The sequence below is a fragment of the Neolamprologus brichardi genome, chromosome 11, assembly GCF_056152115.1.
Source record: "Neolamprologus brichardi isolate AB-2024 chromosome 11, ASM5615211v1, whole genome shotgun sequence".
In the NCBI taxonomy this organism is placed as follows: domain Eukaryota; kingdom Metazoa; phylum Chordata; class Actinopteri; order Cichliformes; family Cichlidae; genus Neolamprologus; species Neolamprologus brichardi.
This window is the reverse complement of record NC_142114.1, coordinates 9,204,363-9,223,634: the sequence shown is the minus strand read 5'-3', so window position 1 is coordinate 9,223,634 and position 19,272 is coordinate 9,204,363. Positions and strand designations below refer to the sequence as shown.

General features: G+C 45.3%; 1 protein-coding gene across 2 annotated transcripts in view; it reads right to left on the bottom strand.

Moving 5' to 3' along the window:
- Window positions 1–4,049: 4,049 nt before the first annotated feature.
- LOC102799526 (teashirt homolog 1-like) overlaps window positions 4,050–19,272 on the bottom strand; it is a 35,708-nt gene continuing 20,485 nt past the window's right edge. For both annotated transcript variants that reach the window (XM_006794877.3, XM_006794876.3), the window contains exon 3: window positions 4,050–8,969. In XM_006794877.3, coding sequence (XP_006794940.1) covers window positions 5,434–8,969 — 3,536 coding nt within the window. In that variant the 3' untranslated portion in view covers window positions 4,050–5,433. The remainder of the gene's footprint in view (window positions 8,970–19,272) is intronic.

Below are 19,272 nucleotides of genomic sequence, written 5' to 3'. Positions count from 1 at the left end.
ACATGCACTGTTGAAGGTCATTTGAATAATTCCTTAATGGAAGGAAGGCCTTGTTTTTCAGGATGCATGAAAAAGCAAATGTCAATGATCAAAATCAAGCAGCATCATATCTCATGGAGGCAGCACTGATTCCTGGAGCACTTCACCCTCCATCTCCCTCTCTTTCCTCTCTGAAAAGATAGATAAGGGATAAGTGTCTTTGTGCATATCAAACACGGCACAAGCCACTATTTCTCAAGGGTCTTTTTGAAACACAAATTGGTTTTGAGACATTTTCTATGTTGACCTCTTTGATTTGAAATAGGAAACGACAGGAACATGGTAGTTCTCGTGTTAAAAAAAAAGAAAAGAAAAACCCTGAGAGGTCAGTGATTAAATCATACATACACACAATGGATGAGGGGAAATATGTCATTAATCTTTCATATATAGATTATTATTACAGCTACAGACAAGTCCCCAGGTGAACAGCCAAACACAGATAGTTATTAGCTGCTACATGGAGAAGGTGTGCATAGAAAAACACGTACCGGGCACAGGGCATGTTTATATCCTAGGGATTAACAATTCAAATGTATATTTTATGGAAAGATGCATGCCTTTTAATGTACACCTTAATGAAACTGAAAACGGCAGAGACTTGCAACAAAACAGACCCGCTCCTGACCAAAAAGGGCAGGAAAAAATTGACACAGTGAGAACAGAATGGATAGGTATCGTATCTTGTTTTGTAAAACCACATCCTTCATCCACCAAGCTGGAGGAAACATTTCACCCCCACCCCCACCGTGCTTTGTGTTTTGTCCGGGCTTGTGATGGATGAAGGGCCTGGCGACACACACCTGCAGATCTCATCCACCACCAAATCATAACTAAAGGCTTGGCAGACTGAGATGATCTCCTACATCCGTTAGCCTGCTACTGTCAAACAACATCATTCTCTAAAGACAACTCTGTCACATCAACCCTCCCACCGCAAAATAAACCCACCTTGATGAAAGACTGCTGCATGTCCATCAAAGAAAAAAAAAATATGTGTGCACAAATACACTGCTACTCAAACCAGCTGGGGTATTGCACATGAGCAGCAGTGTAGCATGTGAGCTTTAATGAATAAAATCAACACATTTTAATACATTTAAAATCTTATTAGTGAGCTATGAACGATATGAGGAAGGTTACAGGTGAAAAGTTAAACAGTAATAATAATAATAGACACTCCAAATTGTCTCAAAATATAAAGTGAAAGTTGCTCCAAGAACTGACTGACAAAAATATGACTTAAGGTTCTTAAATCCGTGTAACAGTTGCCTCACATTTTACAATGAGAAGCCTAGCAACAAAAATGAATCAAGTCCACGAAGTGACTTAGATGAACATAAAAATAGACAGAGGCAGGTATCCTCAGCTAAACGTGAATACTGATAACTTCTTCCCGAATGCAATTTCCACAATGAAGCCTCTTATCAGGATCCGAACAGATTTCTCCGACTTTAGTTTCTGATCCCGTACAAAGGCTCTCAGTCGTTGTTGCTTTGTTTGCTGATTCTCTGTCAGACATTGTTTGTTTGGTTTGAGGTATTTTGGAAGGGTATTAAACCATACGTCAGAGTTGTGTGCAAAAAGTTAGAGGTTTTGCACACTGCAGACGTACGCCGGGATCCTCAGCGGGAGCTTTGTCTTTGTTTCGTGGTTGACGATGATCTCCGCGTCGCTATCACACACAAAACCTGGAACGACGACCAGGAACATGCGAAGCTGTTCAAAAGGACTTGTCAGGGAAAACCACAGGTGTTGTTTCCGCTGAGCATGCGCACATATTGAAGTAATAACACGCCTCGGAACTTTAGAGGTGAACCTCTGAGAAGAGATCAAACGGCACAAGCGCTTGGATCAACATACCCTGTCTCATTCGGCTTCATTTCTCTGTGATCCCTAACCCTAGAGTGACACCTCTCTATGACTGCCTTTAACAGATAACAGTGTGCTTTATGCAATGTGCTGGATAAGAGTGTAAAGCTGAGTACACATTCCCATGCTATCCCATATATACATATATATATATATATATGTGTGTGTGTGTGTGTGTGTGTGTGTGTGTGTGTGTGTGTGTGTGGGTTAATACTCCCTCCCCATGTTCCCACCAGCCCAGGTAATTTTGTTATTCCGTTTGTGCCCTCTGTCTACACCCACCCCTGTCTGCTGTACATAATGGTCCAAGCCCTGGGAGGAAGCAGGCATTTACTTATACAAAACCTTGAGGAAATCCCTACCAATCCTCAGGGCTCACGTTCAGGAGCGCCCAAAACACAAAGGCTATGCAAATCTGCCCAGCCTGCGTTTATCTACCCTCGGTTTCCGTTTGCACCGCGGGAACCAGCATTGTGCTGTGCGTGGCGATTATCGCATGTAATTTACATAGAATACGCACAGGAAACAGTGCACTGATCTCTAACAAAGCAAGAAAGAGTCTCTATCGGCTCAGGAGCTATCTGACGGCGCAGCAAAATTACAGGTTTAGCTGTGGGGTATTAAACCTACAAGGTGTTTTTTATTTCTGGTGTGCAGGGAACACTATCTCCTCCAAATGTTGCTTGTTTATCTGCCTTGTTTGTTTTATAACCCAACTCTAGCAGTCCCCTCTCTGAGAAAGCTGCATCTTCAGCCAGGGCTAATCTGCCCTCTGCCTGTGTTTCCTTTGTCACTGAATCCATGTATCAACACAGCGAGGTGCAGTCAGATTGAGGAGGTGTGTAATTGCACAAAGACACTCGTGCTAATATAGCTGGGAGACTGAGTATGTGTGACTGACTCAGCTGACACAAGACATGTTGTGAGTGTGAGGAATGGAAGTCATAACACTGCAGCATGGCTTCATCCATACAAAGGCTGGTACTGTAAGTACTCTATCAGAAACCTGAGACATGAGGGCGAGATGAGAGATCGGATTCCTGATGCAGACGCTTCACCTGCGGGACTGCCCGGAGAAGAAAACCCCAAAGCTTGTTGATACCTTTGGCTGGGGGTCACGCAGAGGTCGTGGCCCCTAATAAATCTCCTTTCAGCTTTCACACCGGCTGAATACTGAGGCAGTTCTATAAATTTAATAAAGCTGGATGTGAAACATAACAAAAGTCAACTGTGCGCACACACACACATACAAAAACAAAACAAAACTAAAGGGGCCCTGATGACACAGAAGCTGTGTGATTTGTCCAAAACAGTAATTACGAAATATCTGAAAACGATCAGTAAAGTGGAACGACAAACTGCAACAACTTCCACTATATCTGACTGACAATTTAAAAAACACACACAAAAAAGCCTGTATCCAGTGATAAGTGACACTTCATGAAAAAAAATACAGTTGGACAAATCAACCAAAAAATGTGCTAAAATAGTAGCATTTATCGCACACATGTATTCAATTTGGTTGTGATTAATGTGACGCAGGCCGCAGATTCACCCGTAGTGTCTCAAGAATCGCATAAAAGGTATTATTCAGTTTTGATTATAGACTCCCTATTGCCCCATTTTTTTAAACTTAAGCAGAACAGACAGCCATCTGATTTTGCTCCAAGAAGACACGCAAAAAATACACTGCCGTCATTAATACAACACTGATTCTTTCAGAACGGCCCTCCGAAGGCCAGTCACAAGCCTAGCATGGGTTTCTTACTGTACAATAGGCACCCTTACAGGCTTATCATCCCCGTCATCTTCATCATTATAATCATTGGTGGTATGATGCGGCTCAGTCATCAGTTGTAAGTATGACACCAGTGACTTTTATTTTGTCTAACAATTTGGGAAAAACATAAAAGCAGGCCTGTTACAGAACACAGAATATGTACCAGCAGCGAGACGTTTCGAATCTCACCTCCAGTTTGCTAAGAATAGCCAGTAGAGGAAATCCTGTTACACTGGGTTAGGATTTGACATGGGTGTACACACTTGACTTTGCTCGAGAGCAAATTCTACAAAGCCGAGTTTTTACATTTTGAGTTCGGTGCACCGCCATGACAAAAGAACACACAACCACAAAAATCTGACTGTTAACAACTGCTTTGGGGTTTATTTTACAATTCAGAGAGAGAGAGAGAGAGAGAGAGAGAAAGAGAGAGAAAAGAAAAATGAAACAAACTAATCGGTGCTAAAAAGTCGTGTTTTTTTTTCTTTCTTTACAATATTGTCGATAAAACATTGAAATGTATAGTCATTGTGCATCGCTTATTTATTTTCCACACCATTTCATGCATCAAGTTGGATGCAAGTAATAATTAAAATCATTTCTGTAAACCAAGCCAAAGAAGCTAAATTTGTATTTTTCTTTAAAAAAAAAAGGTCATTTCGTAGCTCTACAGCATATATCTATGTACACCATCTGTTTTTATTTTTTAGCTTTTTCTTTTTGTATATAAAAATGACAATATAAAAGTTCAAGAATGCACACACCTTAAGATACAAACAATTTTGAGCCGTTTTTCAAATGGTAAGATATGTCTCATGGAGTACTGACATTTCACTGGTAATCATTTACACGTGACGGACTGTTCTCTTTACAGCTGAATAAAGCGACACAGTTTAGAAAGAGAAAAGTTGTAACAAACCATACACCTGGAAAATTGCTATGAGGTGATACTTCACAACAAGGAAAAAGTTTCTTCAGCAAACTTGCATACCGATGGCCGTTCATTTCCACTGATTGACTCAGAACCAGAAGCAGCATTTCAGTTTTTCCAAATGTTCATGTGATCTTTTTTTTTTTCTCTTTTTTACACTGACAGATTTATGAGCAGGCCATTCATCATCAAAAACATTGCCGTGACAGAAACCCAAGAAGGAAAGAGGGGCGGGGTGGGGTGGGGGGGTTGATAATCCTTGATCTTTTAAAATCTGATTTTGACAAATGCAAGATATTTCAAAACATGTTCTCTTTACAAATTCAACTGTCTAAGGTGCTACTTCAGTCTTTCGGGGTTTTCTTTCATTCTTTTGGTGTATACATTGAATTTTCCACCTTCTTCATATCAAGTAATATACAGTTATCTTTTCCACCAATTCTGTCCACTCGCCACTTTTACCGTTGAAGCAGTAGTTGTATTTTTGCCATGAAAAGATTAAAATCTCGTGTTTAACCTTGATTCACTAAAATACATGCACAGATCAGACAAATAGCATATAAATATATTACAAAATAAGTGTAAAAAAGCTTGGCAAAACAAAAACAAATTGACATGAAAAGACATGGTCCAGTCAGGCAGTTATCACAAAAAAAAAAAATTAATAATAATAAGACTTGATTTTTATTTTTATTTTTCTGGCGGCTCAGTTCGGCCCAGTGCAGTAACTGTGAACAACGTCATTTTTAGTGCAATGAAAATCGAGTCAGTTCCACAGCTGTCAGTCTTTACTCTCAGCTCGAGACATTGTTTAAACCTTCTCCATTTTGTCTAGCTTCTCCAGTTTCTCCAAAGCGGTGACAAACACCAGGTGGTCCTCTGGAGACTTGCCATGGGTCTTGCTGAGGTGCAGTTTGACTGCGTGTTTGCTGACGAATGTCCGATTGCAAAGTCTGCACTGGTACACGGAGCCTGTGTCGTCCTCTGGCGTGGTCAAGGCTGACAGGGGGCTGCCGAATGTCATTTTGTCTGTGATCACCTTCGAGGCAGCCTGCTGCTCCCGTAGGTGCTCAGCTGACAGTTTGGACAGGTCCTTCAAGCTGAAGCCCAGGTGAGACTCCAGGTGGCTGATGTAGGAGGAGGGAGTCCTGAACTGAGAGGCACAGTCACCACAGAGGAACACGGGCTGGCACGAGTCCATGTTCTTGAGAAACTTGGTGCCCCCAGTTCGTCTCAGCTGGTACTTGACATTAGCCAGCCAATGGGATATGGTAGTCATGGAGAGGCCCGTGAATTTACAGATGTGGACCCTTTCCTGAGGGCCCAGGTCGGTCATGGCGTAGCGGCCCTCTGGGGTCTCCCTCAGGCTAGACGCAAACTGTGCCTGCAGAATGAGGAGATGCTGGGGATTCCAGTTTGACTGTCTCCCTTTCCTCTTCTGCACTGGGGAGAGGTCCTCGAGGGCATCCTCAAACGCGCTGCCATCAGCGTCCGACTTCTCTGAGATGGAGGAGGGAGTTGAAGATTTGGGCGTAAGTCTCCCGGTGAGGTTCTTTACCATGTCTGAAATGTCCATCAGAGCGTTCTCTCGCAGGGGTGAGGAGACCGTGTCAGGGAGGGAAATAAGGGGTTTGTTACCATTTACGCTACTGTTGGTCAAAAGTGCACTGCTGCTTTTGTTGTTGTTGTTGTTGCTATTAGTGGCGGACTTATTTTTACTCAGGTCTATGGGCTGGTCATTATTTTCATACAGCTGGTAGTGGTTGACGGGCTCAGCTGACTTGCCCTGAGGAGTTGGGTTGAAAGCTGGCTTTTCCATCATGCTGTTGCTGATTTTGTAAAGCATAGACAGTGGATCTGCTGCGGGACTTACTGGTTTTGAGGCTTTCCCCAGGTGTGTGTTCATGATTGATTGGAGTGCGCTAAGAGGGTTGATGAAAGGACTTTCAGGTGAGTGATCGGTGATGATGCCAAGACTGTTTCCGTTAGTTACTGGGGATTGGCACGTCTCAGAGCCATTCTTTGAATGGTTGCTGTGGCTATCTACTAGGCTCTCTTTGGGCTCCTTCTTGCAGATAAGCTCTGAATCTACACTGCCCGGGCTGCTACTTCTCATACCGGATGGTTTACCTACGGAAAAGTCATTTGGAGATGCCAAATGCTCTCGCTGTTCTCTCAGTGCAGGGGACGGGGATTTTCCCAGCGAAGGTTGTCGGCATCTTTCCAGGCTCACCATCTTCTCCTCCTTTTCTTTCTTCACAGTGGCAGCTTTTCCTGTCACTTTCTCCACGAGCTCCTCCATGGCGGTGACATTGCTCCTTAGGGGAGTAGGAGAGGAAGGGCTCCGAGGTGAGTGGATGACTGAGTTGGGGTCGCTCACAAGACTTCGTAGACCACTGTTAAACATCGGTTGCATCTGAACACTCTGGACAGTCGGGGGTAGAACAGTAGCTGAGCTTTTCACGGCACCCTGCAGCTGGTAGGCCGCATGAATGCTAGGGTAGCCACCCCATGTGGGCGTGCCTGTCTGAGCCTTGCTGATAGCACTAGATACTGTGTTCTCAAGGGATTTGAGAATATCTAAACCCTCTTTAGGGGTCTCCTCCAGGTCTTCTTCTCTAAGGTATTTATACGACGTGGTGTCAGTCTCAGATTTCTCACCTGAGTCGTCTTTCTCTTCCTTGATTTTTTTCTCCACTTGCTCGCCTCCTTCGACTTTTTCATCCTCACCCGCTTCCCTCTTTTCCTCTGAGCCAGAGGATAGTGCAGGAGACACTGGCTGGGACTTAACCGTACTGGGAACAGGGAGTCTGGTGGTGGTTGGCGGTAATGGGATAGACTGAATCTTTTCTTCCACAACTGGATCAAAGACTAGCTGCTTGCCCTTTTTGGAAGCAGAATTTGTGACCTTCAAAAAGTGACCTGTAACCATCATGTGGGCAGTCAGCTGCTGCAATGTATCATGGGAGCTCCCGCACTCCATGCATTTTAGAATCTGTGCTTTGCGAGCTTCAAACTGCCATGTGTAGCTGGCACCATTCTGGTAGCCATAGCGGTTGTTTGGCGTAACATAGGGGTTAGCTGCAGCTTTTGTGTCTTTGCCAACATCCCCAAGAGAGACACTGCCACCACCACTACCAGCATGGATAGAGTCTGGGGAGCATGGAGAGACTATAGCATCTTGGATAGCACGTTTTTTAGCTGAAGTGGGCACCAGTTTAGTGGCCAAGGCTGGCACTGGTTCTTTGAGAGGCACTTTCTGGTAATGCTTGGTCTTGATCATATGAACGCTGAGATCTTGCAGAGATTCAAATGAGTGGCCACAGTACATGCATTTCAGAACTTTCTGGGCGTCCTCTTTCCCCTCCATTTCCATCAAGGAACGCTTACGTGGTTTGGACCAGCGCTTTCCCTGATCTTCCTCTTTGTCTTTGTTGTCATCTCGATAGTGGCCCGTCTCATTCATGTGGACCGTCAAACCCACCAGTGTGTCATAGGCAGCACTGCAGTCTTTGCAGCGGAACTTGCTCGCACCAGTAAAAACAGAGCCATACAGCTTGTTGTTCTGTCGGTAGAGCTGCACTGTGCTGAAGAGGCTAGGCTCTGGTAAAAGGTGATAGGGGGTCTGCTGAAGTGTTTTGGCAAGTGCTGCCTGATGCCAGTCATAGGCTACACCACTACCATTACTGGCAGCAGCACTGCTGCTCCCACTGCTGCTGGTTGCACTGTGGCTGCTAACAGAGCTAGCTGCTGTGCCATTTGTACTGCCACTTGTGCTCCCTGTGTGGTTGACAGTGGTGCTGGAGGTCTTGCCGTTATGGTGACTGCTAGCCATGTTGACCCCACTGCTCTTATTTATGGTTGTAGTTGTGGCCACAGAGGCAGTAGAGGCAGGTTCTGGGCTAGTGAGGGCACTGTTGACACTGCCAGCTGCAGCAGGCTTAGATTTCATGATGTCCATTGTGATGCTAGACCAAGAGGCATCTGAGATGAGGTTTGCATAGACGGCCTTCATCTGTGCCAGGCTGTCCTGGAAAGAGAGGCCGTTGTTGGGACGGAAGGGGAAAGCTGAGCCCTCCCTCTCCTGACCATCCCTGGAAGAGGTGCTCTTGAAGTCTGCAAGTCGGTCGCTAGCATCACTAAGCGGAGACCCGTATCCAGCATCAGGGTTAGTGCCATTGCTGAGTGGGGAGTCTCTGTAGCTAGGTGGTCGGCCCCCATCCACGTCTTCTTCTTCCTCGTTGCAGAGGAACTCAGTGTCCTGGCCATCTAATGAGAGGCCGTCATCTTGCAGGTGCTCTTCCTCATCGTGAGCAGCTGCCTTAAGCTCGTCCTCGGGCATGTACGCTGGAGTACAGAGAGACAGCAAGAGAGAGGAGATAAAAATGAAGGGGGGGGGGGAGAGAAGAAAAGAGGTCAGCTCAGTGAAATTAAAGATTTACAGCACACTAACAGGACCACTGTCAAAATAACATGGAATGAATGCTCAATGGTGGGAAATGCAGGCTTTTATTCTCACCCAATGTGAGTGTGCGTATATGTTTGCATGCATGCATGCATGACTTTGTGTGTACTTTGCACACATGTGTCTCTGAAAGCCAGTGGTGAAAAAAACCTCCAAGGGAAAAATAAATCACTGAGCTTCTGACAGTTGTCTTTTTCCTTCCCAACTATCTATTCCTCCACACATGCCTCATGTTCCCCAGGAAATGACTGGCTGTTTGGCCTTGTTAGCCAGCTGCATGCTTACATGTTCAGCTCCCTCCCTTCTCTTTCTTTCTCACTTTTCCAAGCCTGTACTGCATCTCACTCATCTACTCCATGAAGCCTAGCTCCTCTCCCATTCAAGTTATTCGACTGGAGAGGGACAGAAGAAAAAAATTACCACTTTGGAGATATCACAGTTTTCCTAACCCACTCCAATTAGCTGACGGCCATTTTCAACTGTGCTACTATGCAGGAACTGGAAAAACAATGCTCTCTGGTTTGAGAGCAATACAAATGCAACCAGTTTATATATTTGCACTCCAGCTGTTCGATGATCCACGACAACACGGACAATGTCTTAAAGAGACAAATTAAAACAGGAAGGCAAACACTCGATCAAAGAAAAAAAGCCAAGCGGAAACAGAACTAAGATGTAACAGGTTTCAAGGAAGAAAAAAAACGTAAAGACAAATGAGATTGAAAGACAGACTACATGCATTTGGAAACGTGCATTTTTGTGAGTGTGTGTGTGCATGCAAAGAAAGGCACAGTAAGCATTAGCAAGTTGCGCAGACAGGAGATGGTTAGGGGGAGAATAAGTGAATGAGAAGACGACGTGGGAGAGAAAGAAAAAGTGAGCAGGAGGCGGTGGGTTTATTAGGTGGGGAGAGGCGGAATGAGAGGGAAAAAAAGGGAGAAAGAAGAGGGTGAGTGAGGCAGGGAGACAGGAAAGACGGCCCCCTAGCTTCTTCCTTTATCTCCTTCCTGCATGGTGAGATGTGTGTCCTACATGCCAGTATCAGTCTCTCCCGATGAAACAGATGTGCTGTCAACTTCAAACGGCACGCTAACCTGTCATATCATAATCTAAGTGGACATAATACCTGATATATATACACTGGCACCATTTACTGCTGCCTGAGAGGAGATGGGTGGAGGGTGGAGGGTGGTGGGTGGCGGCGGGGAGGAGGTGAGCAGCTGCACCATCAACTGTGAGTATGTGATGATGTGCATGTGCGTACGTGTGAGTGCCTCCGTAAGTGCCTGTTTGCGATTGCGACTCCGCACGCATGCTCACCTTCCGTGCCCATGTGTGTACTTTATGCATTTTTTCCCCCCACTCGTACACATTTGCTCTTACAGCGCAAACCTGAACCCACCGACCATAATATTGCCTATAAGTCTGAGTTCGCTGTGTGCTACTGATACACCCTTCTCCAAATGAGCAACATACTCCCCTAACGCCTGACAGGATTTCTGTGAAATGAGAGCACTACAGGAGAACCTGGCTGCGCTTCAATCCCACTGACAGACTGAGACCGAGACAGTTTCTAAAACTCCTGAAAATCCCTAACACAGCAGATTAGCATTATGTGCTGTACTCTCTACAACACATCTGCAGAGTGTCTTCTGCTACAGTGCCTTCCCTCTCACTAACCCGCTTCCAAAAGAGGAGGCTATCAATACATATCAGCCTTTTTAATATACAAAGCATCCTGCAGAACGGCTATCCATTCTTCTCAAGCACACAGGAACGGCGCAAGCATACAGTAGGAATTACCTATGTGAGTCACTCACATCAGCTGCAGCCAAAAAAACCAGCTAAACCCCAATAGCTGGCAGTGTTTAATAAGTAGACACGCAGATACACAGACAGCAGGAATGAGAAGCAGCAGATCAGAAATATCCCTGGGTGAGTGACAAAACACAGACTGCAGCAGGGAGGGGCTTCGAACGATGAGCAGGTCGCCAGGGAACCCTTTGACGATCCCTGTCAATCAATTCCTGTCCTGCCATGTTGTCATGGAAACAACAAAGAGGGAGATATCAAAAGCCCACAGACAAAAGACTGGCAGAGACAGACATCTGTAAAAATCACAGGCAGCAAGTGGACGGCTTCGCAAGCCATAAACGTACAACGTTCGTGATGAAACTTGAGTCTGAAATAAATGATCTCTCCATCTGTTTTGAGATGCCACATGAATTCTGACAGGATGCTAAAACCCAACAAATATTAGAAGCTACGCATCAACTCAATCACCCACAACTTGAAGAAGTGCGATTGTGACTGGCGGCCAGATTAAGCCCCTTCTCTTCTCCTGGATGCACATATGCAGAGCAACACCAGCAGCAAGGGGCGGACCCGGGAAGGGCTGGCGTGCCGTCCCTGGCGGTTTGGTTTGCCGAGTGGGTGATGGCTGTGAGCAGGGCCATCTGCACGGGCGCCAAAGCGCCTGTCACTTTTGCTCGGGGACGTGCCGCCATCAAGGAGACAGGCGGCAGTGCGGCCAGGATAGGACTGCAGACTCACTGTCACAAGCAGCAGCAATCAAGCCCGCCACCAGCCACGCCAGATCACCAGCAACAACAACAACAGCAACAACACGGGGAAAGGAAGCAAGACTTATCCACCCAGTGTCTCTGATCTCCTGGTACCTGCTCAGAGGGTTAATGTAGCGCTAACAAAAAGGCTTATAAAATTTGTAAAGTAGCAAAATGGGTTTGTAGAAGCCCCTTTAAGTGTTGTAAAGAGCTCTTTTAAAAATGCATAATGCACAAATAGATTGACATACACACTTAATAGAGCTGTAATGCATGCATTATCAAAGGTTTTCATGTCTCTGGTTACCAAATACACTTTGGAACACAGACCCTTATTTGATTAGAGATAAGAGCTTTAAAAGAGCTCAAGTATGTGTTTTGTTCCCATCTGCCTCATTTATTATTATTCATATTTAAATGAGATAGTTCCTGAAGGACTACCCAAACTAATGCACCCATGAAGCACCCTTGATTCTAACTTCTGCCTAATATGTAAAGATTGCAGAGCGCCGTGCGCCATTACAGATGTTTGCTATCGCAATCCGTGATCAAGTTTGTGCGTTTAACGCGAGCACTCAGGGACCACACCAGACGAGTCTGTGCAGTGCCCTGTTATGTTTGATATCATGTTTTCTGATGAAAAGTCTGCGGTGAACGCCCTGCCTGCTGCCTCAACACAACACTGGGCCTCACAGCGAGACAGAGCGATGGACCTATGTACAGATCATCTCTTAAACATTTTCTCCGTCTACACGCAGCGTAACTTTTGTGTGTGTGTGTGTGTGCATGACTTTTGTAAATGATAGCAAATGAAATACAACCAGCGGGATACGTCAGCTTTTTTGGCGAGGAGCAGAACAGAAACATATCACTCCTTTTCAAAACTTTGTATCTTTCTCCGCCCTACCCATTTTTTCCTTTTTTTTTTTGCTTTCTCCTTTTTCTTTGCTGCGAGTCTGCTGGTTGTTAAATCAATAAAACTCTCTGTCAGGCTCGCAGAGCTTCACCATTTGGCCGCTGTCAAAGCCAAACAAACCAGATAAGAAAGGCAGAAAGGCGATGAAACGAGCGAGAGAGAGGCAGAGAGGCGGGGGGAAGAAGGGGATGAAACCAGTCAGCCTCCCCTCGCCACCACCTCCGTTTCACCAGCAACCCCTCCTTCTATTTATTTACACACATTTCTTTATTTATTTGATGTGAGTTTGGGAAGAGGGGGCAATCACGGCAGTCATTTGCGGCACTAATGTCCAATCATGGGGCCCTTCACTCATGTGATTTAGGCAGTGCAGGAGTGGGGTTCGCGGCGCAGAATGGTGCGGGGAGGGTGTAGAAGGCGGCGGTGAGGTGGGGGGCAGAGGCCGTTTAGGCCGGCCCCTAATAGGAAACTGGCAGTCTTATTCCTTCCCCAGATTCTGTTTGTCACCCCGCTCTCCATTACGTGCCTCCCAAGCCTGATGGCTTTGGACAGGAGCTGATCAAAAAGCCATCGCTTGACCTACACGCCGTGGCAGAACGAGACTCACGTCCTGCGCAGGGAGAGGAGAAGATGAGACAGAAGAGGAGAAGGAGGGGTGTATGTCAGTGCGTGGTGCAGAGCTGGAGAAAGAGGGGGGGGGTGATAGCTCTCGGACCGGGACAAGAGGGCTGTAAATAAAATGACATTATTATTTCCTCTGTCCCGTCATGTAGAAAAGCCAATTATGGTAATGCTGCTGCCAGCGTGTCAGAGGGAATGCTGGGATGTGCTTCCTGTGAAGCGGCTAACATGAGAGCAATGCCCTGATCAGGAACACAGGCCTCAGTTTGACAAGATACTGAACAGATAGGAAGAACAAGAAATAGCGAGGGACAAGGGAGAGAGAAAGCGAGAGGGGTAGGGCCTTGTTTTCTTAATAGATAAATATTAATACACCTGGATGGATTGAGGACCTAGAGTCATCTATTCACTTTCAAATAGTTCACTTTCAACGAGGTGTAGAAAGTAACAAAATAAACACCAGTGAGGAGGTGTGTCATACAGAATCTTATTAAGTTCAGCTTGGTGATGTGAAAATGATAGAGATGCCCGAGAGAAGTTATCGACCCCAAAAGTTCATGAATTATATTCTGTCACACCTCAAAATTTGACGAGATGAATTATGCAAAGGCGACGGTGAAAGAGCCGGATATTGAGGGTGAAGGCGATCATTTACTTTAGAAGCTAATTCGTTCTCATCTCATCTCAGGCTTCTCCACGGTATCCCGTTCTTAAAAATTCCTCCCGCGCTTGATAGGGGTTCTCTCCTTAAAATAATTCCTCAGCTACCTTTCTCCTTTAACTCTCATCCATTACCCCTTCTTTCTCTTTTTCTCCCACCCTCCTCCTCTTCCTCCTCCCCTCTCCGGCTTTGCTCACACGCCCACATGGGCCCCTCCCAAGCGGAATAATGGGAGCATATGGCCTAGGCAGCACCTACAGGGCCTTAAATAACTGCTGCAGCATTCCAGCTCGCTGTACCAATTTATCTCTCTCCCCCCCCCTCCCACCCCCCTTCCTCTTTGCACCCCATTTCAAAACACTTCTAGCTTGAGTTGAGCTCAGCAGACAGCAGCGGATGGGACATGTTGTTCTTCAGACACATAGCAACATAATGGACTGACACAGAAAGTGGTGTAAAAGTGATTAAGCGTCGTGCACACGGTACTGGTGTTGAAATCCAGTTTTATTGGCAGATATTCACTGGCCTTCTTAGCGATCATTTTGCACCGGCAAATACCTCAAGTCGTGTTGCGTTACGGTGAGCTAGTAGCATTATTTAAACTCACTGCAGTGATGCTTTAGATAGTGTTGTGTGTTCAGTGAGCTGAGTGTATACATATCAACGCTGGACCTTTATTTGCCAGTCTGTCTGTTTAAGTTCTTGGTCGACAGCTACTGAAAGCAAAGCATATGCTAGCTGGAAGTTGTAAGAGTTTCCTTTTGGTCTTTGAGAGAAAGGAGCTCAGGTTCAGTGTGTTTTGAAAGAATAAAAATGCATACAAAGTGTCCACTTAGTTGCCTAAATTCTGTTCACCAGATGAGATTACTTAGATTATTAGAGGCGCTAACCTGCTACAGGTCACACTCTCGTGTAAATATGTCCCGCAGACTTCCTTCTATACGACCTTAAAAAGAATGATATATGGATTAATGGGCAGCTCGTGTTGGAGTGTTTATGCACACGAGTGCCATGTAAGTGCCTGGGCAGGTGTAATGTCTAAGTAGAGGGGCTGAATGTGTGCGCAAATGAGAGAGAGTGAGTGCGAAAGGTGCTGCTGTTTTATTTATAGAGCCAGCGCTATTTATACCCAACTCAAAGATCAGTTCAGAGAAGCTTGCTTGTGGGCCACAGCCAAGATCACTCTCCATTACGGTGCATGCTTAACACCAAAACACACACACACGCACGTACACTCTCGCCTATATGCGAGGTGGGGCTGCGGTTGCCATCATATCTGCTTTGTACGTATACACACAGTAACAAAACAAAGTGATTTAGTGCGTATAAGGTACAGCCATGCATTCGTTCACAAAGGGGTGGATGAGGAAGGGGAGAGGGTGGGGGTGCACGGGGGTGAGCCCACACTGACTGACTGAGTGTTCTTCATGGAGTACAGCAGGCTTTAACATGCTCAGGGATCAATACAGTGAACCAGCGCCAATCGATTGCAATTCATCTGGCTATTTTTTTTTTTTTTTACATTTCATTCTCACCCACTCACACTGCACGCTGAGCAGCAACCCTGCGAGGCAATACATAAATAAACATACACACATTTGCATACAGAAGAACACACACACACACACACACCTGAGCCGCTGGAATGATGCCCCCACCCCCCACCCCGGCCCCTTGCAAAAGCGTGTTCAATAAACCCGTATGGAATTTATTTATTTTTATTGAGCATATCAGCCCATCCTGGTCCTCTCTGCATAACAAGGCCTGTATAATTAAACCATAAATTTCACTGCGCTCCTTTAATTACCACAGACAATGTCAGGAGGCAGCAGGGTAAACAAATGGCTTTGAAGTGAGCGAGGGAAAAAAAAAAAAAAGGTTCGACACAGCAATGGAGAAGCTGTTCATTTTGGTGAGAATGTTGTTGCACTTGAAAAGGATGAAATGTTAAAAAGAGTGTACGTGCTCGGGGAGTACAGTATGTATTTTTTTTCCTCCCTCCTGCCTTTTCTAGGAATACTTTTGAGGGACGCAGTTTTGTCTCAGAGTGAAGGAAGAAACAATCAGCGCATTGCTGCAAGCATGACGACGTGCAAATATGTATGTCTGGATGAGCACAGTACACTTGCGACTACTAATAAACTGAGTAATGGAGTGGGTGTTTTGGGTGTGTGTGTGTGTGTGTTTGTGCCTTTTTTAAGCCTCTTTTTCCCATGAACACACAGAAGATGCAGCTGGTACGCTCGTGTTTATATGTAGTTTACGGGGAAACCAAGTTTCTTGAGTATGACTGGAGACACCTATACGGTCTTCAACAGCATACAGCATATACAAATGTGTGTGTTTGTGTGTGTATTGTGCACACGTGTGTAAGCTTTAGGTCAATGTCAACACACAGACCTGTTTCTCAGCAGCTTAGCTAATTACACAAGAGCCCTGAAGGCCACTTAGAACAGGTTAGCTAATTAACAAACAGGCTGATTGCAGATTAATTGAGAGGTGTTTCTAATCTTCACCCCTAAATGCAATGACAAATGCTAACTGGCACTAATTAGGCTGGTATGGAGAGCTGAGAGTGGAGGCTGTATTTACAGTTACCGTGGCTCATATGGATGTGTGGCTTGTATCCAGCTGCCTCTTTCAGACCTGCCAACAGGTTAAAGCAAATGAAACTTTAGTGAAAGTACAAGGAGGCTAAGAGGTAGTGAAGACAGCTTCATCAGCAGCCTTTTTAGGCTGCAGTGCGAAGTGGCCTCAGTATGCATGGTACATTAATGGTATTTTCTGTGCGCAAGAGTAACTAATACATATTTGAATAGCTCACTTATATTAGAATGTGAATATTTACTTATTTGCAGAAAGAGAGGAAAATTGTTCAATACAACACTGTGCAAAATTGGTGGGACACAACGGATAACTACAGGCCACTGGCGCCTCTAAATGTGGAACACTGCATCCTGAATTATTATTACAACTGGCAGTAAATTTTTTTAAGTGCTGCTTTTTTTGCAGTCTCTGTGAAAGAGAAACATGTCCCACTTTACCTGTGGGGATAGTACTTTTGAAAACTCCCTCTCATATGTCTATTGAAAGCCTACTGTTAAGACTACACTATTTGCAGTTTGACCTTTCCCTGCGTGTGAGGATTGGTTCCCTCAGCTTCAGCATGAATGGCGCGCACAGAACATGAAACCTGAAACGGTGTCAACACAATGGGTTAAGGTGGATTACAAGGACAAAATAAAGAGAAATAGGACCCTCGGTGGGGATCTGAACCGGCACCCATCTGTGGATGATCACCTGCCAATAGAAAATGTACTTTATTCACAAGCCACACACACACACACACTCACATGCAATCTTGCAATTTTCACAGCCACTAAAACTACTCCCCAAGGCCCGACTTCTTCTAACTTCCATCTGCCTAGATAAATTTATCATTCAGTTCCCCTGTCTATCACACACACACACACACCTGTGCCTTTTAAGCTGCCCACCCTCCCCAAACATGCACACGCACTAAGTTTCCACCTGGACTCTTTCAACCTCTGACCCCACCCTCACTCCTTCTTATAATCCTTCTCTCCATCCATTGACTTCATTGCTTCCGTCTTTCTTTTGCAACACCTGCGCTTTTAAATCCCTACATCAGGATGGCCCATTTTACCTGTACAAACACACACACTGCCAGTAAACACACACAGAAGTACCTACACGTCCTTACCCAGATCCCAGGAAACACACACAAACACAAGTATGTACAAACACACACACACGCACACACACATGCACTGTCCCTGACAAGACAACAGCCAGCAGCAGCTGCTTCCATCTCCTAGCAACAGCCAGCCTGATAGATGACCCAACGATGGATAATTACCGTAAATCACCACAGCTCACACACTAAAGGAGAGAGAGGGGCAAGGGAGCTTAAGAAAGACTGAAAATGTAAGAGAGAGGGAAAGAGCGGGGATTGAGAGGGATCAGAACTCGAGGGCTTGGGGCTGGTCATGTGTGCACTAATGCACATTGATGAGCTCAAATTCATCTGCTTTTTAAAGCACACACACACACAAACACACAACCACACGTATACATTTAATTCAGACAGCATGCTCTCCTACACACATGCAAAGGTGCTCACCGTATACATAAACGTGTGTGTGTGCAGCACACAAACACAGTCACACAGTGTCAGCGCTGTGGCTGTAATCTGAAACCACAGGCCCCACCTTCCTATAGAGGAGCTTGTCTGTCACAGGTTCCCATCTTTTTGCACAAAGGTGCCTATCAAAGGCCAGAGGGTGCTGTACGGTGAGTCTGCGCAGTGCTCTAGAGCACAGTTAGGAATGGAAACAGCAGGCTGCTGCTTAGAAACTCTGACAACATGATTGCCTTTGATTTGTTTGAGAAGTGTTTGATTTAAGATATTGACCAGATGGATGCCAAAAAGTTCTCCAAACATGCTCTTTTTTTCTTTTATTTGGAAGCGAATGTCTGATTTGAGAATCGTTCCTATTTTTTTTAAACCCCCTACCGACAATGATAAAGCAGATTTACATAATGTCACATCCAACTACTGACATGCAGTCTGTATTCCATGAATTCTAAATATAGCAACATGACAAACTACCTCCAGAAGAACAAAGTTTACTCCAAATTATCAACAGATCTTCGATATGCACACGCAGCTGCTCCATTTACTTCCCCATCATTTTCAGCTCTCCCAGACATGCAATCTGTCCTTCTCTCTCTCCCTTCTTTCTTTCCTTGCTATTCTCCCCTCCTTCCCTCATTCCCCGACTCCCTCCCTGTGCGAGTCCTGGCTGCTGCAGACATTTGATCTGGCTGCCTTGTGATAGATTGACAGGTAATGAGGAGGTTGAAGGGGCGTTGGAGACAGGAGCAGGTGTTCAGCACAGTCTTTTTGGCCAGCACTAAGCTGCCATGTCCTTCACTGCTGCACCGCACCACTCCGTTTCCTCCTTCTCTCACTCCTTCTTTTCTTCCCTTCTTTCCACCATCCCCCCCTTTTCTCTTCCTTAGAGAAGAGGACTATGCAATCCATCACACGTTGACACGGTCGGACATAGACTGTCTTTATATGGGAAAAATGCATGGGCCGTGGAAATAAATAAAGAATAGAACATCGTGTCCCATGCTGGCAGCAGCAAACTAGGCCTCGGACTGATCACTCAAACTGTGCCGTGAGGATGAGACTGATTTGGAACATCCGCCTGTAGAGGAGACCAATAATGGCTTCTTATACCAAAGCTGGCGCTGACGTGACTTTTAATGCAAAAAAAGTTTCCTTTGCAAAATAAAAATGCTTTTGTTTTTAGAAACACCAACATTTTCACATGATTCTAAAGTACAGTTCAGAGGCAGACTGTTCAGAAACTCACAGGAGTAAATTTGAGGTA